This window comes from Ovis aries, chromosome 25 (assembly GCF_016772045.2).
Source record: "Ovis aries strain OAR_USU_Benz2616 breed Rambouillet chromosome 25, ARS-UI_Ramb_v3.0, whole genome shotgun sequence".
Lineage (NCBI taxonomy): Eukaryota > Metazoa > Chordata > Mammalia > Artiodactyla > Bovidae > Ovis > Ovis aries.
In genome coordinates this window covers 15,518,030-15,545,292 of record NC_056078.1, presented here as the reverse complement: position 1 = coordinate 15,545,292, position 27,263 = coordinate 15,518,030, and the positions used below count along the sequence as shown (strand labels likewise).

Below are 27,263 nucleotides of genomic sequence, written 5' to 3'. Positions count from 1 at the left end.
CAAATCTTCCTTGTGGAAAAGGCCAGTTTAGTATCTATTATTTGAATTCTATTATATGAATTATTAGTGTATATAAGGCAAAATTGTTCTTATCTGCTCTTTGACCTGATTCTAACATCATATTGGTTCTTTCATTATTTTAATGACTTCTATAAAACCTTTGAAATACATTCACTTTATATTCACATAAGAATTATCATTTAAACATTTAGAAAGATTATCCTTTAACTCATGTCATCCTTCTAAAGCCTTATGGAAATATGTTAGTATAACAGATGAGACAAGTTCAATCAGTGGATGAGATTAGGAACCCCTAATCATTCAGTTGATCTGGATGAATAGGTAGGAGCTTTTGGTTATGCTGGATCAGAGGATCTGGAACTCAGGCAATTTAGAGTGGAGGCTCAGAGAGGTCAAAGCCAGATAATTGGCACAAATTCAAAACCGGTTCTCGGATGGAAAGGAAAGTGTCAAAGATTTAAACAAGCAACAGGTGTGGGACATAGGGCAGATGAACTGAAAAGTTTGAAGCTAGCAAAAGGGTGGGACAATCAGAAGCCCATGATCTGAGTAGAAATCTGACCAGACAGCATGCGTTGCTTCCAAAAAGGACGTCTTGATATGGAACCTTAGCAGTCTTTGTGTCAGTCATTCTGTGTTCCCTGGGCAGCAGGAAGCAGCCCCATCAGGGGCATTTAAACTAAGCATAAAATTGGAAACACCTGGCCCAGTGAAGGTGCTCCTGGGTTGAGGCAGGCAGGGACTCGTGAAACCTGTGTCAGGACAATGGCCTTCAGCTGGGCTCAGCTACAAGGAATTGCATTGATTTTTTTTCCCCGGAAAACTGCACACATTCCCCAGTTCCCCATGGGGCTGACATTTTCTTAGCACCAGATTAATCAAACTGTGTTCAAAGTGAAAAAAACTTTTCTGGTCAAGCTAGTCTTAGTCTTTTGATAGTAGCAACTATTACCTGGTCTTTTTTATCTTTTTCCCTGACTTTAAAGTATTCCTGAAGTTATGTTTGCTGCCATTCTAATTTGTAAGCTAGATAGGTAGCTTGGTAGCTTTTTTTTTTTTTGGTAGGTTTTGTTTTTTTTGGTAGCTTTCATTATCTGCTACAATCAGGAAATGGTGATGTTTTGGAAGTAATTTATGAAATAGTGGTGATTTGGTAATTACTTTTTGGGATAGGACAATCTTTATATTAAAGCAGTCCTTCTCACAGCTTTGATCAGTTACATTACAAAGGGAAAAAGTGATTCCAGATTTGGCCCTGCCTGGCTGGTAAGAAACCGTGAATGATAGTTTTAATACAAGATGTTGAAAGTGATTTGGGTGCCTCATTCCGCACCATTATCCAATGATGCAGCCACTGTTTTACATTAATTTCTTATTTTAACTATAAAATCTTATGGATTTTAATCAGACCTGTCATAAATTTGCTAATTATTTTGTGTGCTCAGGTTTTAACCTCTGCTCAGAACTTCAAGCTTTATTTAAACTCTAGGATGTTTAGTACAAGTATAACTTTTCTCAATCTTCTTTAATCAGAAACCTAAGTAGCTAATAGCTAATTAGTAGATTAGCTTATTATTTTTTTTTGCATTACATAATGTCTATTCTAGGAGAAGGCAATGGCAGCCCACTCCAGTACTCTTGCCTGAAAAATCCCATGGATGGAGGAGCCTGGTGGGCTGCAGTCCATGGGGTTGCTAAGAGTCGGACATGACTGAAGCGACTTAGCAGCAACAGCAGCAGCAATGTCTATTTCATTCCCATATATGCTGGATATCTCTGTACTAAGTTATTTGCAATGTGATACAATTTATTCTTATCCTGTGATTTGACTCACAGATTTCCTAGAACTCAAGTTATGTGGATACAGTGAAGGTCTCCTGTAAAGAAGAAAAGTAACCCTTTTATCACTGATACACAAAGAAACTGATAAGAAGTCCCTGGTTATTCATAGGTATGATTTATATTGCCCCCAAATAGGTGAAACTTGGCTGTACTCATCAAAGGACTGTAACTACTTTTATTTTTGAAATAATGGATTTTGTAGACAATAATGGCTGATTTGCTACAGAAACATCGTGCTTGTGTATCATGATCTAATTTGTGGATCAAATTTTGAAAAAAAATATTTAAGAGAAAATTGCAAAATGAAAAAAGGATTAAGACTTTTTGGGTTAGGGTATGCATTCAGTCAATTTAAAACATACCACTTCTATGTGTAATTGAAAGTTATTCACTCAGTCATATCCAACTCTTTGTGATCCCATGGACTGTAGCCCACCAGGCTCCTCTGTCTAGGGAATTCTCCAGGCAAGAATACTGGAGTGGGTTGCCATTCCCTTCTCCAGGAGATCTTCCTAACCCAGGGATTAAACTCAGGTCTCCTGCATTGCAGGCAGACTCCTTACTGCCTGAGCCAGCCTGGTGTAATTGGTCTGTTAATATCTAAAACTGTTTTTGGTATAACTTTTACCAAAGGGTGGTCATATCTTGTAAATTGTCAGAAGGACAAGTTTTCTGTTTGCCAATCAGTATGATTTGTGTGTGTACATTTGCTACTCAGTCATGTCCGACTCTTTGTGTCCCCATGGACTGTAGCCCTAAAGGCTCCTCTGTCCATGGAATTCTCTAGGCAAGAATACTGGAGTGGGTTGCCATTCCCTTCTCCAGGGGATCTTCCTGACCCAGGGATTGAACCTGGGTCTCCTGCATTGCAGGCAGATTCTTTAAATGACAATAAACAAAAACACCATAGTAAGTAATTGGGGAGTAACACAAAAGCCTGTGCTTTTACTGGAGCAGTTTATGACCTATATAGCAAGGCAGACTATACAGACAAAAAATTCAGAGGGAAAAATATTCAAGGATTGTTCGTATTCTAGAAATTGAACACAAATTGGGAAAGCATCTTAAAAGATGCCTTGGTTGAACATTTTTTTCTTATCTTCATTTATGTTACTCCTCTGAAATAGCTCTTAATTGAGTTATTTCTTTGCAGCCCTGTGTGTGGTTTGGAATGAGAATGGTATTTGAAATTGATAGGTCTAAGCCTGAATCTTAAATCCATCGTTTTCTATTGAATTATGTGATTTTGTGTGTGTACCTGTGTTAACATTGCTAACATTGAGGCCCGCAATCAGAACACCACCTATCAACTCATGACAAAGAAATTTCAATAATCTCATAACTGCTTGGTGCTTTAAACCCATCTTCCTGATCCTACACACACAGCCCGGGCTTTGAGGCCTCCATATTTCCAGGGGTTATCTGTGATTTTATATATATATATATATATATATATATATATATATATATATATATAGTTTTTTTTTAGCTTGGTTGAGTTTAGTTATTTTGCAGTGTTGTGTTAGTTTTTGCTGTACAGTAAAATGAATCAGCTCTGTGTGTACATACATCCCCTCTTTTTTGAATTTCCTGCCCACTTGGGTCACCGTAGAGCACTGAGTAGAGTTCCCTGCGCTGCACAGCAGGTTCTCACTTGTCGTATGTTTAATACATAGCAGTGTGTATGTTTCGGTCCCAATCTCCCAGTTCGCTCCCCCTCCGCTTCTTCCGTCTTTGGTGTCCATGCTTTTGTTCCCTACATCTGTATCTCTATTTCCGCTTTGCAAATAGGTTCATCAGTGCCATTTTTCTAGATTCCACACATAGGCGTAAATATACAATACTTATTTTTCTTTTTCTGACTTAGTTCATTCTGCAGGACAGTCTCTAGGCCCATCCGTGTCTCTGCAAATGGCCCAGGGCGTTCCCCTTCATGGCTGAGAAATACTCCATTGTATGTATGGGCCACATCTTCTTTATCCGTTCCTCCACTGATGGACATTTAGCTTGCTTCCGTTTCCTGGCCATGGTAAAAGTGCTGCAACAGACATTGGGATGCACGTATCTTTCAAAATTATGGTTTTCTCTGGGTATATGGAGTTATTGTTATGATTCTCTGCCTTTGTTCTTACTGTGGCGAGGCAAAATAAAATTAACATTAGACTGAGCTCTTTGAAAGTTTTTATACCTTGTGTCTCAGTGCCTGAAAGGTGCCTAGAACATGATAGATGTTGTATATACGTTAGTTCACCAACTTCGAATTAGAAAACCTGAACAGATACCCAAGCTTGTTTTCAGCTAAGTATCGAGCCTCTTCTGAGAGAATTGGTTTAAAAACATCACAATTTAGAGTGAGAGATAACTTTCCTATTGGTAAAACGAGGGGCCGAGGCAAGATATGTTTCTCCAAGATGTTTTGCAGTTGTATTAATAAAAAATGATTTCTCCCTCCTCCAAACCTCTGTAACCTATTTCCATTTACCCTTCCTCTTTATTAATGTTTCAGCCCTGGGTGGACTGTAAGCTCCTGCAGTGCAGGGACTTTGTGTGAACATGGATTGTATTTCCTCTGGCACCTGCCTGGAGCCTTAAATATACAAGGCACGCTGGGAGCTTTTTGGTGAGTGTTTGGATGGACAGTGGAGCTTGTGCCCCGAGGCACTTTGTTAGCCTCTGAGCGGGGGCTTGCCATTCTTTAATGTCTCACCCAGGGCACTGGATCTGGGCGATGGCACCTCTCAGCTCCTTAGATGTTGCCACCTTGCTTTTCTTTATTCTCCTTATGCCTACAGCAAGAAGGGAGGCAAGAGAAGCTTTTCTGTCTTCTCTACCATCTGCAGGAAAGGCTTTTTAAGATGAAGGGGAAGACGCTTCGTTTCCCCTATTGGAGGCAGGAGAGAATCTGGTGGAGAGAAGGCTGGGAAGTGAGCCAGCAGTGACATGGAGAAGCCATTCAGTGCTTTCCAGAATCTTGGGACCAGGCTGTTTTATCCTCTGGATCAGCTACGAATTATCAAAATGCCCACAGGCATCACAAGGCAGATTTTGCACGTTGAGTTGGATAATTAAAAGCTGCTTCCAGCAACCAATTTGTATTCAAGCCATTGGCAGTCTTCAGGTGAAACAGTCTTCTTATCATTAGGGTTAATTCTAAGAAGCTGAAGAAAATGGGTTTACAAGCTTTGAGACTAGGGGTTGGAAGGGAGAGGAAGGCAGTAACCAAGTAATAACTAGTCACTACCAGTCTGCCAGGCCAGGCCACTGTGTGCATTGGACCCCAAACAAGCCTGATGAGAAGCCCCTTTCGGGGTAATCATGCTCAGGGCTCTCTCCCTGGAGTTCAGATGCAGGGATTCTGTGCTGGGGTAGGAATCTGGCTTTTTAACAAGCACTCCCAGGTGATCCTGATGATGAGGGTGAGAAACCCTGCCTGTCCTTAGGTAATTAAGGAAGCCAGTCTGCAGTGGTCATGTGGGAGAGCACAGGTTCGAGTGGAGGCCGGAGCAGTGGTGGTCTAGCCCTGGTCCTCATCACACCGGGTGAATTTGGGGCTTGCTGTTTTCCCCATTTTGGACGTTTGCTGATATGTGCCATTTTCTTTGAAGATGGAAGTAAGTGACTTTCACATAAATTAATTGATGACTATATCAGAATCTTCCAGCAAATGTGAAATAAATTCTCCCCCGATTTCTTTCTTGTCCTGGGCTTTAGATTTAAAATTGGCTCAGGCAGCCTCTAGAGTGGTGTGGTGGTGAGGTATTTTGGCTACTCAAATTAATTAGCCAAGATTTATTAAGATTCAGTAGGTTCCAGGTCTTTGCCAGGCAAACAAATGAAGCCTCTTAGGCTTGACAAACTCCTTGTGATGTAGTTATTATTCTTATCCTTATGGTGAGATGGGAAGGGAAGCACAGAGAGACAACCAGCTGGCTTGAGGTTACACGCCAGCCAGTGAGTCCCTGGTTTGCGTACCCTCTGCTGTGTGCTTGGGAGGGTGTCTCCAGTAGTTGCTCTGTGTGTACCCTTGGGGTTCTTTTTTACAGAATGAACTTCTCTCTCATTTCTTGTTAAAAATGGCTTTTTATATTGGTCTATATTTTACAACTTACAAAGTCCTTTCAAATGTCAAGTTTTATGTGATCCCCACAACAATCCTGTGAGGCAAGATTTATAAATGAGAAAACTGAGTCTTAAAAAGGTAATAACTGCCACTCTTGGACAAGTCAACTCTTTTATTTTACTTATCTTTAAAAAATTAAGTGTTCTGCATCAGTTCAGTTCAGTCACTCAGTTGTGTCTGCCTCTTTGTGACCCCATGGACTGCAGCATGCCAGGCTGCCGTGTCCATCACCAACTCCTGGAGCTGACTCAAATTCATGCCCATTGAGTCGGTGATGCCATCCAACCATCTCATCCTCTGTTGTTCCCTTCTCCTCCTGCCTTCAATCTTTCCCAGCATCAGGGTCTTTCCAAGGAGTCAGTTCTTCTTATCAGGTGGCCAATGTATTGGAGTTTCAGCTTCAGCATCAGTCCTTCCAATGAATTATTCAGGACTGATTTCCTTTAGGATGGACTGCGTAGGTAATAAATATATATGGCACAAGTTTCCATCGGTACAAAGAATGCTGGTGAAAGCCAGCTGCCCGAGCACTGCAGGCCACCATGTTGCCTTCCCCAGAAGGAAAACCAGCCCTGGAAGCAGCTCTGCTGACCCTAAGCTTGTGGTTTCCCCACTGCTCTGCAGCTCCCTTCAGTAGCTTTCAGGAACCTTCTGTCTCTAGTTTTCACTGTGGTTTGATTACTCAAGGCTCTAGTATTTTCACTGTGGCAACTTGGTCCTATAGATAAAATAATATAGTGCCTCTTGCTTTGACAATCTTTTCTTACCATCTCTACCCACCCCCAGCAGGCACTGATGTACGGAACTTGAACATTCAGCTGTGGGTGGTCACAAAGGAGAATTTTCTTCCAAAATAAGAAGAGGATGGGGGGATAATGCTGTTCTTGTCTGCTGTGACTGTTGCAGACATTAGGAAAACATAGGCAGTGGAAAGATAGGACACTGAAAGATGAACTCCCCAGGTCAGTAGGTGCCCAATGTGCTAGTGGAGAAGAGTGGAGAAATAACTCCAGAAAGAATGAGAAGATGGAGCAAAGCAAAAACCACACCCATTTGTGAACGTGATTGGTGATGGAAGTAAAGTCCGATGCTATAAAGTACAATATTGCATAGGAACCTGGAATGTTAGTTCCATGAATCAAGGTAAATTGGAAGTGGTCAAACAGGAGATGGCAAGAGTGAACATCGACATTTTAGGAATCACTGAACTAAAATGAACTGGAATGGGTGAATTTAACTCAGATGATCATTATATCTACTACTGTGGGCAGGAATACCTTAAAAGAAATGGAATAGCCATCATAGTCAACAAAAAGAGCCTGAAATGCAGTACTTGGGTGCAATCTCAAAAATCACAGAATGATCTCTGTTTTTCCAAGGCAAACCATTCAGTATCACAGTAATCCAAGTCTATGCCCCAACCACTAATGCTGAAGAAGCTGATGTTGAATGGTTCTTTGAAGACCTACAAGATCTTCTGGAACTAACATCCAAAAAAAAGATGTCCTTTTCATCATAGGGGGCTGGAATGAAAAGGTAGGAAGTCAAGAGATACCTGGAGTAACAGGCAAATTTGGCCTTGGAGTACAAATTAAAGGAGGGCAAAGGCTAACAGAGTTTTGCCAGGAGGATGCACTGGTCATAGCAAACACGCTCTCCCAACAACACAAGAGAAGACTCTACACATGGACATTACCAGATGACTGATACTGAAATCAGATTGATTATATGTTTTGCAGCCAAAGATGGAGAAGCTCTATACAGTCAACCAAAACAAGACCGGGAACTGACTGTGGCTCAGATCATGAACTCCTTATTGCCAAATTCAGACTTAAATTGAAGAAAGTAGGGAAAAATCACTAGACCATTCAGATATTATCTAAATCAAATCCCTTATGATTGTATAGTGGTGGAAGTGACAACTAGATTCAAGGAATTAGATCTGATAGAGTGCCTGAAGAACTATGGACGAAGGTTCATAACATTGTATAGGAAGCAACGATCAAGATCATCCCCACGAAAAAGAAGTGCAAAAAGGCAAAATGGTTCTCTGAGGGGGCTTTACAAATAGCTGAAAAAAGAGACAAAAAAGGCAAAGGAGAAAAGGAAAGATATACCTATTTGAATACAGAGTTCCAAAGAATAGCAAGGAACTTCCTCAATGACCAATGCAAGGAAATAGAAGAAAAATATAGAATGGGAAAGACTAGAGCTCTCTTCAAGAAAATTAGAGATACCAAGGGAACATTTCATGCGAAGATGGGCATAATAAAGGACAGAAATGGTATGGACCTAACAGAAGCAGAAGATAATAAGAGGTGGCAAGAATACACAGAAGAACTATACAAAAAAGATCTTCATGACCCAGATAACCGCAATGATGTGATCACTCACCTAGAGCCAAACATCCTGGAATGTGAAGTCAAGTGGGCCTTTGGAAGCATCACTACAAACAATGGATGGAATTCCATTGGAATGATAGAATTCCAGTTGAGCTATTTCAAATCCTAAAAGATGATGCTGTGAACGTGCTGTGCTCTATATGCCAGCAAATTTGGAAAACTCAGCACTGGCCACAGGACTGGTAAAGATCAGTTTTCATTCCAATCCCAAAGAAAGGCAATGCCAAAGAATGCTCAAACTACACAATTGCACTCTTCTCATATGCTAGCAAAGTAATGCTCAAAATTCTCCAAACCATGTTTTAACAGTACGTGAACCATGAACTTTACATGTTCAAGCTGGATTTAGAAAAGGCAGAGGAACCAGAGGTCAAATTGCCAATGTCTGTTGGATCATCGTAAAAGCAAGAGAGTTTCAGAAAAACATCTACTTCTGCTTTATTGCCTATGCCAAAGCATTTGACTGTGTGGATCACAGCAAACTGTGTAAAATTCTTCAAGAGATAAGAATACTAGACCATTTTATCTGCCTCCTGAGAAATCTATATGCAGGTCAAGAAGCAACGGTTAGAACTGGACATGAAACAATAAACTGGTTCCAAATTGGGAAAGGAGTATGTCAAGGATGTATATTGTCACCCTGCTTATTTAACTTATGTGCTGAGTATATCATGAGAAATGCTGAGCTGGATGAAGCACGAACTGGAATCAAGATTGCTGGGAGAGATATCAATAACCTCAGATAGGCAGATGACACCACCCTTATGGCAGAAAGCGAAGAAGAACTAAAGAGCCTCTTGACGAAAGTGAAAGAAGAGAGTGAAAAAGCTGGCTTAAAACTCAACATTCAGAAAACTAAGATCTTGCCATCCAGTCCCATCACTTCATGGCAAATAGTTGGGGAAACAATGGAAACAGTGAGAGACTTTATTTTCTTGGGCTCCAAAATCACTGCAGATGGTGACTGCAGCCATGGAATTAAGACACTTGCTCCTTGGAAGAAAAGCTGTGACTAGCCTAGATGGCATATTAAAAAGCAGAGACATTACTTTGACAACAAAGGTCCGTCTAGTCAAAGCTATTGTTTTTCCGGTAGTCACGTATGGATGTGGGAATTTGACTGTAAAGAAAGCTGAGTGCCAAAGAATCAATGCTTTTGAACTGTGGTTTTGGAGAAGACTCTTGAGAGTCACTTGAACTGCAAGGAGATCCAACCAGTCAAACCTAAGGAAATCAGTCCTGAATATTCTTTGGATGGACTGATACTGAAGCTGAAACTCCAATACTTTGGCCACCTGATGCGGAGAACTGACTCTTTGGAAAAGACCCTGATGCTGGGAACGATTGAAGAGGAGAGGAGGAGGAGATGACAGAGGAAGAGATGCTTGGATGGCATCACTGACTCAATGAACATGAATTTGTGTAAGCTCCAGGAGTTTGTGATGGAAGGGAAACTGGCCGTGCTGCAGTCCACGGGATTGCAAAGAGTTGGACATGACAGAGCTACTGAACTGAGGCAGTGGAAAGAGCTTTGGAATAGAGCTTCTCTATTCAACCAGCTGGGCATGATCTTGGGCCAATTACCTGATCCTTTCTGATCCTCAGTCTCTTCCTTTGTGAGACATTGGATGGATTTTGAGGAGGAAATGAGATTTATGAGTATAGGTCCTGGTTCTCAATACCTGTCCCCTTAGTCACATGAAATTGTGTTAGAAGTATTTTTGCCTCTGGTTTAACCAAAAATACTTGATATTTTTTCTAGTTCACTGGAGTTCCCAGGTGGCACTTATGGTAAAGAACCCTCCTGCCAATGCAGAGATAAAAGATATGGGTTCCATCCCTGGGTTTCGAAGATCCCCTGGAGGAGGGTCTTGTTCACAGTCACCCTTATAAGCATTTATGAGAAAGCAATGCTATCTATGTGTGCGTCTTTTTTCAGCATGGAATTTGGTCCTTCAACTCTTGGATAGAGGTGACCTATCAGATGAATGTCATCTCCTGTGTGGTCACCCTGAGAAGGTTCCTCCCTATTTCTCCAGTTATCTTGATCATGGTTCCCTATTTATTGCTTTATCCTTGCCTTTGTGAATTTCAATCTAAGGACTGTTGACCATATTTATTTGCTTCTTTGCTTGATGTTACTTATCTCCCCCATTAGAATGTAAGCCCCCTTAAGGTAGAGGACATACTCACTTTATTCACTGGTGTTTATCCAGTACCAGCACAGTGCCTGGCACTGGCTTAATCCCACTGATACCAGTAGAATGAACCATTTTTACCAATGTAAAGAGATGTTATTAGCTTTCAGTGTCTGTCAGTTGATTTACTTCTAGTTTTCTCTATTCAGCTGCTTTCTTTGATTTCTAACCCTAAGCAAGATAGAATATGAGTGACTTAAACACACACACACACACACACACACACACACACAACACAGTGTTGAGAGTTGCAAGTTGTTTTATTTCAGGCAAAGTAAGGACTATAACCCTGGGGGACAGCATTTCAGATAGTTCTGAGAAACTGCTCCAGAGAGGTAGGGGAAAGGTCACTATATGGGATTTTGGTGAAGGGAGAGTATGTGCAGTCAATCACATATCTTTGAAGAAGGTTGCTGCTAGTCACGTGGATCAGACCTCACCATGAAGGATGTCAGTGCTTTTCTAGATAAGGAGATGCAAGAATTGGGCTCATAACATCTTCTGAAAATATCTGACTCTATGAGGACCTGTTCTACCAGTTTTTCCCAAAGCACAGAGTGCCTCATTCCTGATCTCCACCCTGAACTCCTTTTAGAGGGTGCTGAAGGTCACCTGCTGTAGCAGCTCCTAATTTGATCCTTGTGAAGCAGACAGCAAAGCACACATTTGTAGTTGGCATGAGGAAAGAGAAATTTCTTATTTCTCACTGCTATAGCCAGGAATCTTGAAGCTATTTCCCTTAAGAATAGAACTTGGTATTGATAAGGGACAGTGGTTCTGAAGTAACCCTGCTGGTCATGAACCATTGTATACACACACAGCCTCAAATAAATTCCAGGCACTGATAGTTTAATAATGACATAATTACATCAAAGCACTTTATTAACATGAACTCATGAGGCATTTATTCTGGGCCTTATCTATCACTGATTTATTTAGAAAAAATGTATTTCTCATCTTTGAATGGTCTACTATGTGAGCATAATTATCCTTTCTGGAATATCAATGTTTATAAAAGTCTTCATTTTACTTCCATTCCAAGCCAGACCAGAACCTGCTTAATGTGCCCAGGCTGGAACCACTGGAGAGTATTTATGGCCAATACTTCCTGCAGTCACACTTTATTCCCCAAGTAATGAGAAAACTGGAAAGTGGCTGATAAGTTGATTTAATCATTTCTGCCCTTGTTTGGCCTATGATGTCAGCTCCTTTCCAGAAGTATTCATACCAGCCTTAATCCACAATGTGTAGCATAATACATAACCTATTGTAGGCTACTGGTCAGAATGTTTTAAATGAATTAATGGTATTTATTTCATATTTGTGTTTATTGGTAACCCTATTTAGCATTAAGCTCAACACATTCACATTTATCCAATGGCAATAGTCTTTTTTTCTCCTTAAAAAAAAAAAAAAGCAATCTTGTTAGTTTAGAGCCTATTTAAAGTTAGTCATCAACCACTGGTGCAGCTCCTGATAATCAGTGTTGACATTGTGTATGAAATATCTGAGAAACAGCTCATTAGATGGACCTTTCATTTATTTGCTGTGTTTTCACCAAGCGCAGTTGTGATGGAGCCAGGTTGACATAGTTATAAGCAACTTGGAAACCTATCACCAGTCTCGTGATGTGTCTCGTCTTCCAGTGGCTCCATTTCATTCTTTCACTTGGAGAGCTATTTAATGGGTAAAGTTCCAAGAAGAGAAGACCCTGGAAGGGCAGCCACAGTGTAAGGTTGAGAGGCAGTAAGGGAGAGCGTGGAGGTCCTTGTGGAGGTTTTGTATTTTCTTTCTTCATTTCAGACTTGAAGGAAGAGAAACCACTCAAATAGGAAGGAAGCTCAAATAGGAAGGAACCTACTTTGGAGGCATTAAAGGAATGGATCTTGGGATTTTCACTATAAGAAGCAGCATTATTACTCTGAAGATCAGGAGAATCATCCAGCAGCTACACACTCTAATTTTTGTCCGAGGTGTATGAGCTCCACTTTAGCTAATCCTCTGTTCCTCTGCTTTGTTATTTTCTTCTGATTTTTTTTTTTTTTGCACAGATTGTCCTTTTCTTTCACTTTCACATGGCTCTACCACATGAAACAAAAATGTATAAAAAGAGGAAGCCAAGATGGATTGAGGCCTCTCATCTGGGGTCAGCCCACCTTCACTCCTTGAGAGTTTACTGCCCTTTGTTTGCCTAATAAAACTCTGAGCTGTAACACTGGTCTGCCGTTTCAAAGCATTGCTGCAGCAAGACAGAACCAAGGAAAATACACAGTCTCCCGACGTATCTTAATTTGTCTCCTCCCTCCTGAGCCTGCCCTGTGCAAATTGGGCTATCCACAAAGGGGGCATGTTTGTTTCACCTGAGGTTCTCACTCTGGTCCGTGGATTTCCTTTTGTTCCATTTTCATGAGCCTTTCCCTTTCTTTGTCTTGTAGCCACCACCATTTTGGACTCCTTTTTTCCTGTTCTAACTACCTAACATTATCATGTACCATCAGACCAAATAGTTAACCACTTATGAAGGAGAATCTTGACTGGTAGTTGACCTTTTATGTTTAAATGTTCTCAGCTAGCTTTTCAGGTCTTTGAGAGCAATGACCGTGTCTTATCCTCATGCCTAGCAGAGCATCTCACACTTAGATAGGTCCTCATTTATCTGTTGAGTGATATTGAGCACAACATGTGGGGCAAGTGCCATTTTTGATGCTAGAGATACAAATGAACTGCTCTAATTATTATCAACAATTTAATGAAGGAGGCAGGTACAAAATTTAGTGAGAAACACTACAATTGAAACATCAAGTTTTTGTTTTTAACACTAACAATTCTTCATGATTACAAAGTTTTTAAGTACAGATTTTTAATGAAAATTAGTAAGCGTGAATCATTTAAGTTATGAAAAATTGTTCTTATTGTTTCTATGTTTGCCTTGGGTAAATTCCCTGGATCTCCCCCAATTCTGTCTACCATGACTGTTATTTCCCAGCTGTTTCTGCAGTACTTAACTGCTTGGTATTAGTATGTATACTGTGTAACATATATTCCAAATAATAGAAAGTTTTTTTTATGCCTAACATTTCTCTGTTCTACATCAAACTGTAGCATCCAGTAATATTGTTATTTAATACATAAACTTTTATTCCCTCATTGATTTTTCCAGATTGTCAGAAATCTTTGAAAGAATCCCTCTCCTATTAAACTAAGAGGCTAAGCACATCTAAGCCAGAAAATTATTGATAGTGTCCTAAGCCAACAGCAAAATTGTTTCTATTACATTATAATAAATAATTTATTTTTTTTTCTTAAGATTATTTTTCTCCTGTGGAAAGATCTTTTTGCTATTTCCTCAGTGTGAAAATAACCCCTGGCTTATACATCATGATACTTTTCCCACTTGGTGGTAACTTTAACATTTAAAACCAGTAGGGTTTTTTTTCACTAATTGGATAAGCATTCCCTTTCAAAATTCTTTTAGTTTAAAAAGAAAGTACAAGGAATATTAGCATTACTTGATACAAGGGCAGAAAGAACTTATATGAGTGTTGGTTTTTAATGACTGCATTAACACCTGATGCAAAATGATGCCCTTCAATTCTGTTTTTGCTTTTGTTTCATTTACATCCCTATCTCTGGAGAGGTGAGGATGACCTTTTAAGAAATAGGATAAGATTAGATTGATGTCTGCATGTTGTTTTAATGGAAAGAAAATGTGAAAATTCTCTGAAACCAGTCACATGTACCTGGGTCCAGAAAAGGTGATTTCCTTGGGTGTCATCCATTGATGAAATTGAGCACCCTGTGACTCTATGTGGAGAGCTGGTAATGGTTTTAGAATGGAGATTACTCCAGGATGACTATTTGTCTTGATTCAGTGGGCTTCCCTGGTGGTTCAGCTGGTAAGGAATCCACCTGCAATGTGGGAGATCTGGGTTTGATCCCTGGGTTGGGAAGATGGGAGGGCATGAAGGAAGAACATGGCATGGCAGCCCACTCCAGTGTTCTTGTCTGGAGTATCCCCGTGGACGGAGGAGCCTGGTGGGCTGCAGTCTAAGGGGTCACAAAGGGTCGGACACAACTGAGTGACTAAGCACGCAGTGGGCCTAAGTTTGGCGATGTTGGTGGTTGAGAAATGTTTGAGAAATTCTGTCACTACCAGGGATATTTGAGTTCCTCTTTGGAAAGGAAAATACTCTGTATGCTACTCAGTTTACAAAATCTCCTGCCATTGAAAAAAATGTGCTTCACCACTATCCTGCTGATTGTGTGAAGGTTGGAAGTGGTGGATATAAAGCAGAAGGGCAGTCAGGGATTAGAAACTGGGTTTATCATCTTAATATTCTGCAGGAATTGAGGTTTGGTTTCTGGAAGAATCTGCTTAAAAAGAAGCTGGAGGCCTTGTGCAGTTATCTACAAATGTTTTGAAAGTAATATTCTGACATGCAAATTGCTGTTTGCATGAAATAGTTCCTATGTTTAAAAAGTGTCTAAGATGCCTTAAGCAGTTACTTTAACTGTGGCTGCTAATGTCTTTTATTATGCAGTTCTGGGGTGGAACTTTGTTAGTAGGACAAAGCACAAGCACATTGGTGCTATTCCTCCAGACAACAATCACCTTTAGAATATTGTGAAATCCACACAAAACACAATGACTTTTGGAGCTGCTTTTCCTGTTCTTTAACCTTCTTGTCTTCTCATATTCTCTCTGTAATTTCCCAACAACTAAAAATTATAGCCATAGTAACAAAATGCCCATCCTAGACATAATTTCTCAATGGCTGGCATGCTCTTGCTAACAAATTAAGGGCAGAAAAGAGAAGTGATAAGAAAGTTTGGATAGTGTTTATTTCTGTTTGAACTTAAATTGGCTTGTAAATGAATATATATGCTTAATTTCTTTCCAGAGGGTTCAGGTGGTATCCAGAACAGTCAACATGTGTGGGAGAGATCTAAAATACAAATCTATGAAAGAAGGGAGTGACTAGGCCTGATAAATGTTATTTTTTTCCCTTCTAAAGAAAAATGCTCAGTAGACAAATATGTCATGCTATCCTTACAAAGAGGAGATGGTCAGTCGTGCAGTCTGATGCGAGAAGTTGGTCTTATGGTCTGAATACCTGGCCTGGAATTCCAGGGAAAGCCCTGGAAGCGCACGTTGACCTGGGCTTCTCATGTTACATTTCTAAATATGTTATCTGTAAAATAGGAATCTTTTAAGAGTATTTTTACTAAAGTTAGTTTAGCTTACATACATGAAAATGCTTACCATTATACTTGGCACTTACGAGTAATCAGTTAATTGAATCAGATCCTTTTTATGACTGGCCTCATGAGGGTCGATAGTAGAGGTGGGGGGGGGGAACATGTCAGAACATTCAAAGAAAGTCTTTGCTTTAAAGACTTCAAAGACTTCCTTCAAAGACGTTGCTTTAGAACATGCTATGCATATTCAAGAGATACTTGATGTATAGGTGTCTTTGTACATCCGTATCCATTTATCCATCTACCTACGTATATATACCAGGTATCTGCCCTCAGTTATGTCCAACTCTTTTCGATCCTCGGGGCTGTGGCCCTCCAGGCTCCTCTGTCTATGGGATTCTCCAGGCAAGAATACTAGAGTGGGTTGCCTTTTCCTTTTCCAGGGGATCTTCCTCACCCAGGGGTCAAACCCATGTAACCTGCATTGGCAGGTGGATTCTTTGCCACTGAGCCACTTGGGAAGTCGTATCAGCTATCAGAATGCATGCTAAGTAGCTTCAGTCATGTCCGACTCTTTGCGACATTATGGACCATAGCCCTCCAGGCTTCTCTGTCCATGGGACGCTCCAGGCAAGAATTCTGGAGTGGGTTGCAATTTCCTTCTCCAGTCAGCTATCTACCCATCTGCTTATTTATTTATGTGATAACCTTAATGCAAGCAAATATTTTATAAGGGTAGAGTTGGTTTTCGAAGGTGTTATTTGGTACTAGGTGAAGGACAACTCCCCTAGGTAATAGGTTTTGGCAAAAATAAAGGCTACCATAATGAGACCATTGTCCTGTGGAATTCATGTCTGAATATAGCTCCAAAAAAGTGTTCTTAAACTACCTAGAGAAAAGCTACTGCAGTGGAGTTAAGCCCATAGCTTTCATGTAAAGAGTACATTGAAAGATACCATTGAGTATAAAAGGCTCTATTAGGTATATGTATAACTTTATATAATTTAGATACCAGGTATTACTCCAAAGAACAATCCTTAAACTTTTGTGACACCAGTCTAAGGACACATAGTTTGATGCTTGTAAACTTTGATCCATTGAAGCATTTTATTTCTATCAAGCATTTATTGTTAATAGTTTAAGGGAATAATGTTCCCTGTCCTACAGAAAACAGCTTGTAAAACCACATTATTGTCATTTTGATGCTTTGTGAAGTGCACAATTATAGGCTCTTCTTCAATCTTTCAGTAACATGTCAAAATGAATCCTATGAGGGAAAGAACTTGATGTCTTGACTCAGGAATCTGTGAAATCTGAGTTCATAATAAAAGAGAAATATATCTTTATTCTTGCTTTGTCACTTCTGGCCTTGTGGCTCTGAGCAAGTTTCTTAATTTCTGTTTCTTCCTGATCTATAGAAAATGAGAATAATACTAATTCTTGCCTCAAATAATTGTTAAAAATCAAAACGAAATAGTTCATACATGTGAGATTCCTTTAAGCTTGGCACATGAGATGAAACTTATAAGCTATTACTGCGGTTTTAGATAGATCTAGATGTGGTTTGTTCACATTTGCTTTTGTTGATTTTATTTCTATGGCTCTGGTGCATCGGTGTTTGGATATTTCCTCTGCTTTGAGACAAGAGGAATATTCATGCTAAAACATGCGTTCTTAAGTGTATAAGGGCAAGATTCTTCAGGATAGCAAACAGTGATGGTGTTTGCTGTTCTATTTATGGCTCTTTTAACTGTCAGTTGCCTAGGAGATCATTGGCAAAATCCCAGCAATAACTAGCACCATTTTATCCTATAAAGAAAAAGCTGCAACTGATCTATAGGCAATTATTAAATACCTCTTGGAGAAACACCCACAAGATCTTTTTCTTGAATAGAATCTAATAGATTTCTTCCTCCATTGTCTGTTCTATCGTCATATCTCTCTAACACACTATAGATGAATTGGTCATCAACTCATCATAAAGGAAACAGTGACTGTGATTCTGTATCCACTTAACTTATACCTGTTAAAGAACTTATTGATGGGGGAGGGGACCTTCTATTTCCAAATGGTGTTATTAAAGACCTGGAGGTTATATTTGTCTTTTTCTTTATCACATAATCAGCTTTAAGTCAAAGCTAATTAGTAGAGATGTAAGGAGATAATTGTGCCTCCATGATTAGAGAGTTTTAACCCTTTTGCTTTTACTTTTGCAGGTAAGTGAACATGGCATTGGACATTGCTCATTGTACTTGCTATCTGGCCTTTATGCATGTTGCCATTTTACGGACTAAAACTCAACAAGGCGGTTAAAAAGAAATATGCAGGTACTGTGGAAACAAGCGAAGGGTGTGCTCTAAGAGATGGTAAGTATTGTCTATTTTAACCTTACCTCATGATACCAAGCTGGGCAACCCTACTCCCTTTATCCCTCCTCCCAGCAAAACTGGCTTTATTGGTTTAGTAATAAGCATCTCTAGCCTGCATGGCTGAAAAATGAGATTCATTTTCAGGACTGTTGGATATGCTTTAATGAAGGACAGTTTTTACCAAAAGTTTGAAATCATTTAGCATTATTAGTGTTTAAAACTGTGTCCAGTGTGATCTATTTTACATTTTGCCAGTTTAGAAGGAAATGTGGTATATCGTGATACTACAATGATGTAATTGTTACAAAATGGTCTTTGTAGCTCAGAGAAATGAAACTGTAGGCTGAAAGAGCCTAAAATCCCACCCAAAGTGAAACATTCTTAATTAGTAATAGTTGTCTAAAGTCTAGAGTATTATTAGATAACTTTTTTGAATTCACAGTTATAAATCAAAGAAGTATAATTGGAGTTTCCTTTTTAAATATTTGAAGACTGTATTTACTATACTGTTCAAATAATACATCTATTTTAAGAAGGGAATTTTAAAGCATTTTAAGCTAAATAGAAATGAATTCCTACTCAATTCACTCTTGAAAGAGTATACTGTCATTAAAGACTTTTAAATGTATTAAGTAACTTTTTAATATTACAGACTGTTACAGCTAAACTTTTAAAATATTTCCACTGTTAATTCTCTTGGAGTGAAAAGTGCAGTGACTTTTTTGCTTTTTGAGACTGGGAGTTTGGTTTACTTGCTAGCCATTTCTGTCTGCTGACAATGATGATGAAAAAAATCATCTGGTTGAAAATTAGATCCAGAAAAGCTGTGTTTAAATAGAAAGAGACTTCTTGGGTCTTTTTTTTTTTTTTGTGGCATTATTGTTGTTTTTGTTCTATTTATTATTGAAAAACACTTACTGCATAAAAGTGGTTTTTGAAGAATATGTTAATGTATTTTCAGGTTGACATACTTAGAAAATACCTGACTTCATTGGCTTTGTTTCATAGCTTTATCTGTAGTAAGTGAATAGAAATACTGTCGTTATCTATAGAAATTTCTCTTTAGAGAGACTCACTATTAGGAGTATTCCAAATGCTAACCTACTTCAATTTTTTTTTTTCTAAGAATGCTAGATTCTGTGTATGTGAGGGTGAATTCTTTTAATTCTGAGTTGTTATGCTACTATGACACATTAATTTGGGGGGGGATGATTAATAGAAAATAAATTCTTTCAAGCACTAAGTTCTATACACTTGACACTTCCAAACAGCCATTTTTTAATGCTGGATGGATATATAAAAATTTCATTTTATAATGGTGGTCATTTTCTTCACTGAAGTGTTATCATTCACCCACGGGAAGCTATGATTTATAAATAAATGGAATGTTATTTTCATTAATTGATTTGCAGCCTAACTACTTTGACTGCTAATGGGAAACATCCTTTAAAAAAGGACATAAGAATTGAACTTTCAAAATGAGACCTTGAGAGCACTGGCATGGGTTTCAGAACTGTGAAACCTTTAGCTGATCTTCTGGATTCTTAAATCTTGTATGTTGTCTTATTACTGGTATATGCATCAGAAATAAAAATCTCAGTAAACATATGCTTTTGCACAATAAATCAAATCATATTATCAGTTCCTAATAGCACAGATTTCACTGGGGAACTCATAGCCACATGAGTTTTCAATCTGATTAGAAGCAGTCATGTTTGCATTGCTGAGTTGTTGAAATCTAGAGCCTTGGATCTTGGGGGAGATCGAAGTTTCTTTAGAACCATCTGAGAAGCTTAACAATCACTTAAAATACTTCGTGAATTTTGCTCTTTTGTTTGGAGTGTATGGTTTACACTGTATGATCTTGTCAAGTTCTAGAGGATGTCCCAGCCATGTCGTTCCCTTTGATAGAAGCTGACAAATAACCCAAGTTGTTAATCTTAGATGAGCTTTTTAGAGGCTCTCTGGAACTGAGTGATTTTTATTTGCGATGTGTGTCCTTAGCACAGTCCTTAAATGGTCATGATGGCAACGGAGCTGCCTTTCTTGTAGGAGCTGAATCATCATGGTGGCTTTTGTGAAAGCAGGACAGTGCCTTCCTTTATTAAAATAATGCCACTGGATGGGGTAGGAAATCGTTGTATTTGTGTATTTTTCTATGTCAGGGAGCATTCTCATCAGTTTCATTCTTTACATTTGAAAACATGAAGTAATCACCCAGTCCCTTTTCTGTTCTGCTGTGCTCTTCTGAAGAAATGGATTTGGGAGGTTACTGTGAATATGAATAGTTGCTTAATTGCAAGAGAAAACTTGATCCAGGTGGCTGTAGAAGTAGGGTGTTTTTGAGGGCTGGCTGGATGAGTTTGAACTTAGATACTCACCTTTTCAGTGTGGTAGGTTACTTGATCTGTTTAGGATTATATTTTTTTCACTGGAAATGCAGAGTTGCTCTTACATAAAATCAAAAGATTTTTTTCTGAGCCCTCTAAATTTTTTCAAAGGTTTCTTGTATAGATAACTTTGCCCATCCCCACTCCCAGACTGGAATATTGTGAATCAGTTGGCATGGTGTAATTTTCCCCCTTCTTCAGCTGTAACTCTGGACCCTGCCTCTGACTGACAGATTTTTCAGCATAGGTAACTGTGCATATCAAAGAGCTACCAGTAAGTTTAGAAATGTCAATAAATATAAGGCCCAATATCAGTATATATAAGGCCAGTCACAGAGGTTACAAAAATTTTAAGGCCTGTTTTCCTTGTAACTTTCCAAGAGGAACAGCTAATGCTTAAGCTGAGCAATAATGAACCCCCATGAGTTAAATATTAATGACAAGTTAATGGAAAATCTTAGTGGACAAAACAATAAGAAATTAACATTGAACAAGCTGTAATATAAATTTTTAGTCTGTAGATAAAATATCAGCTCTTTAGAAAATAATTTTATATACCTACCTCTTATTGTCAAAGATCAGGAATTTTATAATTCATGTTAATTTAAAATGTACAGTAGTTGTATTCATTTAGAATTTAGAGTCTCTTTAAAACTTTACAAATTTAATCATACACAAGAGAAATCATCTAATGAATCCTGTTATCCCAGAGTCAACAATTACCAACATTTTGCCATAATTGCTAGTGTATTTAGACAAGGGGATGCTGAAGTAATGTTTTTTTTTTAAATTCAGGCATCATGTCACTTACTCAAACACTTTGTGCTTGTCAAATAAGGGGAACATTTTCTTTACAATAATATCAGGCCTAGAAAATTCATAATTCCCTATGCACTCTCTAGTACCTAGTGTATGGTTCAGTTCAGTTCAGTTCAGTTCAGTCGCTCAGTCGTGTCCGACTCTTTGCAACCCCATGAATCGCAGCACACCAGGCCTCCCTGTCCATCACCAACTCCCAGAGTTCACCCAAACTCACGTCCATCGAGTCGGTGATGCCATCCAGCCATCTCATCCTCTGTCGTCCCCTTCTCCTCCTGCCCCCAATCTCTCCCAGCATCAGGGTCTTTTCCAGTGAGTCAACTCTTCCCATCAGGTGGCCAAAGTACTGGAGTTTCAGCTTAGTGAGTCTGTCTTTACCTACAAGTAATTCCCAGTTGAGTAGGGGAGACAGATCCACATCAGAGTAACTATTCCATAATGTAGCAAGCATTTGTGATAATCATAAGCATATTCAGGAGCAAAGCCTAATGTGATCTGGGTGGAACAGGGAAGAGAGGAGTCCAGTCAAGATTGCTAAAGCTCTTGATCCCTGAACAGCTCTTTAAAATAGATTTTTAAGGCATTTTTTTAATTAAAAGAGAAAATGGAAGGATGAGAGTGGTATTGTATTACCTGAAGGAAATGATTATAAACAAAGAATAGCATAGGAGTAAAAAGTACAGCACTACACTTCCCATATTGGCTCAAAAGTGACTTATTAGAGCTAGTTTGAACCTGGGTCCCAATTAGTTTCTAGTTGCTACGTTTGATTATGTAATTCAAGACTTTTAAAGTTTAGAACAATTTTCTACCCCTTACATTCTTTCTTGCAATTATTGACAAAACCTGGTCAGGGAAATGTAAATTGATACAGACACTATGGAGAACAATATGGAGATTCCTTTAAAAACTAGGAACAGAACTATCATATGACCCAACAATCCCACTACTGGACATAGACCCTGAGAAAACCGTAATTGAAAGAGACACATGCACCCCAGTGTTCATTGCAGCACTATTTGCGATAGCTAGGACACGGAAGCAATCTAGATGTCTATCAACAGATGAATGGGTAAAGAAGTTTTGGTACATATGTGCAATGGAATAATATTCAGCCATAAAAAAGAACACGTTTAAGTCAGTCCTAATGAGGGTAGATTAACCTAGAGCCTATTATACAGAGTGAAGTAAGTCAGAGAGAAAAACAAATATTGTATATTAACACATATATATGGAATCTAGGAAAATAGTACTGATGATGGAGATGGAAAGATAGAGAACAGGCTTGTGGACACAGTGGAGAAAGGAGAGGGTGGGATGAATTGATTGATAGAGGAGCGTGGAAACCTATACATTACCATATGTAATATGGGAATTTGCTCTATGTTGCAGGGAGCTCAACCCAGTGCTCTGTGACAGCCTAGAGGGGTGGGATGGGACAGAGGTTAAAGAGGGAGGGGGCATATGTATACCTATGGCTGATTCATGTTAATGTATGGCAGAAACCAACACAATATTCTAAAGCAATTGTCCTCCAATTAAAAATAAATAAACCTGGTCAAGGTTCGTGTAGACTAGCCTACATTCTGAATATTTCTGCTTTTATCTAAGTGGTGTCCTTTAATTTGTTCTTCCATCCCCCATACTTAAAGGATTGTCTGTGTTCAGTTTTAATATTTTCAGCAAGAATATTTTATAGATGAGGCTTTGAAAGATGCTCTTAGTATCCCAACCACATTTCTTAAATAACTAACCTCATTTCACTTTACTCTTCAAATAGACTTTGTTACAGTAATATGCAAAAGTAATTTCTTTACAGAAAAAATGTTTCCTTGCCTGTTAAGTTTTCTTTGTAATTAAAACCTTTCAGAGTGAGTCACTGACGTCAGTTAACTGATGCATGAAATACCAGAAGCAGAGTAGGTCCTTTAATTTGTTTGGCCATGCATAAAGAAAGCTGCCTGCCCATGTCTGTCATAAAGTGCATGACCATCCAGTCTGCACCAGCTGCCTCACACTGCCCTGTTAGCAGTTATCCTCATGCTCTAGAGAGCTCTTAGTGACATAGACCTGCCATTTAGATCTTTGATGTCCACCAAGGTTTTACTTGCATTGCTCTAGTAAAAGCTAATATTTTTAGGTTTCAGGATAAACATCTAATACATGTCATTTAGGAGTAAAATAGATCACAAGAACACATGGCAAATGTTTGGTTTGCTTACAGGTCTTGTTAGATCTGTTTTGTTTCCTGTATTTCACTATGTAATTCAACATTTCATTTACCTCTACACAGCATGAAATTCTAAGTTAGGATCATTCTTTATGTGCTTTATAGAAATATGTATCAAAGTGAAGTATATCACATTACTTTAGTCCCAGTGGGTACCGCATGAGGATGTTTTGACCTCAGATGGATATCAGATCTGGGGATTATTGTGTGGGTCTCCTGACTCCTGACGCCTGAGGAGCTTCTTAGAAAGACCTAGTCCTGTTGTAGAAGTGGGGGAACTTTAAACATAGAATTTGAGATCTAATGGGATTATTAACTCTGGTTTCTGATAAGCTGAGTTATATTAATAATGCCTGCCCAGGCCCCACAGTATGTGGAAGGAATGGTGGGTAAGGAGTAGAGACCCTGAGTTCCAATCCTCGATTTCAGGCAACAGAACAGGGTGGGCCAGAGCACAGGCTCCAGATTCATCAGCTGAAATCACTGCTCTTGCACATGTGTTCTTAGGAAATGAGCTTGACATTCTGAGAAACCTCAGTTTCTTGTTCTGAAAAATGGTGATAATAATAGACCTTGGCCTTACAGAGTTGTTAATGAGGATTCAGTGAGACAATCCGCATAAGTGCTTACACAGTTCCAGTCCTTAAGAAATGATCAATAAATTCATCACTGCTGAATCGATTGATGAATTGAATCACTGCTGAATATTATTGATGCTGACTAATGGTTGTTTTCTTCATTAAGAAGTTCATAGCAAATCCTGGCAGAGAAATATAAGTTGTACTCTTGGTTTGTATGGTTCTTTAATAATTATTTCATTAAAAATATTGTTCTTTGTATGACAGTCCTTTAATGATAAAAACTAAATTTTCAAAGTTTAAAAACCAACATATCAACAGAAGCATAATTCACCTATTTGCTAATGGTTGATTTACTTCAGTAAAGATGGATGTAAATTTTCCAATATATAAAGTCATACATACCAGGCTATATACTTAAGAATGCATATATAATTGTTTTTTCTTCTAACAAACCCATCTGATGGACCATTTATTTATAGTTAGAACAGCTAGCTAGAGAGCTTTCAAATACTCTACCAAACATTTTCTGTAGATATTTCATTTAATCTTGATTACCATCATGTAGTTCGTGTCATTAATATCCCATCTCACAGATGAGGAAACTGAGGCCCAAAGTCATACTGCGGGAATATGGAAGATCCAGGATATGTCTCAGGTCTGTCTTACTCGGGAGCCCTATGTTATCTTCTCTATGCACTCTGCTTTTTGGAACCTGTTGTCATTCAAGGGACTTCTTATTGGCTTCTCTTTGCTGATGTGGTATATGTGTGACCCTGAGAGAAGAGTAAACATTTGCATCTTGTGATCTGAGAGCTCCTATTATGACTGGGACGCTGCAATTCTGGTACCTTGGTTACTGTCAGCTCATCCTTGCAGTGTGCAGCAGCTTTGCCACTTTAGCTAAGACTTTTCTGCCTGGTCAAAAGTTCTAGAAAAAGGATTTTCTGTTATTTCAGTTGAATTGATATTCTGCAGTCATTTAAGAGAACATTTGAAATGTCTTTTTTTTTTTTTTTTAAGCCTTCATTTCTAACCATTCCTTCCTATGTGAAGAAATGTAATCTCCTTTGGCAGCGCTGTGGTTTGTCTTATGGAAAGAGTTCCCTGTAATGTAGTTTGCATTTGACTTGGATGCAGATTATATGCAGTGTGCAGCCTGAGGCCTTATTTTGCCCTGTCCTCTGTCGTCTTGTCTTCTCTGAGCCCCTGTCCTGTGTACCTGCTTTCTTCTTGGCTTACCTTAAAGTCAGAAGCTCTTAGAAACCTATTGATTTAGGCTTGCATATTCCTTATTACTAAAGAATACTTTTGGATAGAACAACCTCTTTGTTTTTTGATGATGTCCTTTTTTTCCTACTTTTTAATGACTCAATGTAATGATTACATAATTGAGACCGTAATGTCCCAGAAGGCAAAATATTTATATGGCTTTATTTGCATCTCAAGATGGTTTTTTCAAACAGTAATATTTGTTTAGAAAGGAATAAAGTTACCACAATCATCTAATTGGTTAGTGGTGTGTTGTATATGTCTGTTATAGATCTCAAGGTGAGAACTTGAGTCCTTCAAGGAAAGATGTTAGAATCCTCTAGAGTGATGATTTTCAAACTTTGGCACTGTAGGAATCATCTGGGGTACTTGTTATAAAATGCAGCTTCTGAGATCTTGCCAGTAGTGATTCTGATTATGTGGCTATGGTGCGGAGCTCAGGAACCTATTTAAAACATTATCCCACTTGCTTCTGTTGGTAATCCTCTTACCACACGTTGAGAATTGCTGCTTTAGAGTCCTTTGTCTCAAAACCTTACTTTATTTTCAGTGTGATTTCAGAGTGCCTGCCCTTAATGTAGGGATCGGTCCTGAGAATATTAAGTAGTTCAGTAGCTTATGGACTCCTCCCACCATTGCTTCTCCTTACAGTGCGTGTGTGTGTGCGCGCGGGCACGTGTGCGCATGTGCGCGTGCATATAGTATCTCGTACCTTCATGATACCTCTAAGAATGATTCTCAATTCCTTCCATAAATCAAAACTCTTATTTCTTCATTATGTACAGCCAGATATCTTCAGTAAAAACCAACAGACTAATTTGGGGTGGGGTATTCGGACACGACTGAGCGACTGAACTGATCTGAACTGAACTGAACGGATGTATGACTGGGTGGGTGCGTCATGTGTTACCCCTTCCCAAAGTGCCATTTACGAAATCCAAATGAATAACTCTTGTGAAAATTTCATCAAGAAGACAGATTTGGGTGATGGACATGAGGACAGAAATGACTGGGGTCAAGGATCACTCTTTTTTGAAACACCCCCGGTTACACCTCCTAGGGAAGCAAGATCAACCTTCTCAGTAATGCTGCATTATTAGTAAGTAAACCAAGCACTGATGACAGCTTTTTCTGGTCAATAGCATGTGCAGCAATATATATGAATATTGAACCATTTTGTTATATATCTGAAGCATACAATGTCATATGTCAGTTATTTTTCAATTAAAAAAAAAAGGGCAGAGGCAGCAGCAACTTAGCTAGTTGAGTCAAGCTCTCTGTTATTTGATGTGCCATGATTGTTTCATAATGGTTAGCATTAAGTTAATCTAGATGTTTCTGGAAGATACTTGTGTGTGTGTGTGTGTGTTTTAATTTGGTAGGTATGAAAGTGGAAGGGATTGCAAGAATCCTGGCTTGAGAACAAGACTGTCCTTAGGTTAATCAGTGAAGCAACTCCTGGGGAAATGGTGCTTAATTACACAGTTCTCATATTTGTTGCATGTGTTGGAGATTTTTTAAAATAATGGTACAGTGAATTAAAATGAGCTTAAAGCATCTCCCTGCACTTGTCCCAGTTCTCCTTTTTGCTATCCTAGAACTAGTCCTTCAGAAAAGGAGTGTTCTGATGCACTCAGAGCCTGGCTCCTCTGCAGGCCAGGCTTGCACATTGCAGTGCTGAGCACAGGAAGGGAAGATGTACCATGTTAGGGGAACAGTTTAAGTAATCTTTATGAAGGTGGTGTTTCCCTTCCATATCTCTCACACTTTAATGTGGATGGCAAAGATCAAACCAAATTGATGTTTGGATGCTGGTTTCAGTC

General features: G+C 39.0%; 1 protein-coding gene across 7 annotated transcripts in view; it reads left to right on the top strand.

Annotated features, from left to right (window-relative positions):
* Window positions 1-27,263, top strand: part of ANK3 (ankyrin 3) — a 755,525-nt gene that overhangs the window by 229,786 nt on the left and 498,476 nt on the right. For 2 of the 7 annotated variants that reach the window (XM_060406466.1, XM_060406462.1), the window contains exon 2: window positions 17,999-18,148. The exons of the other annotated variants lie outside the window; for them this stretch is intronic. In XM_060406466.1, the coding sequence (XP_060262449.1) occupies window positions 18,146-18,148 (3 nt within the window). In that variant the 5' untranslated portion in view covers window positions 17,999-18,145. The remainder of the gene's footprint in view (window positions 1-17,998; window positions 18,149-27,263) is intronic. 7 annotated transcript variants of the gene reach the window in all.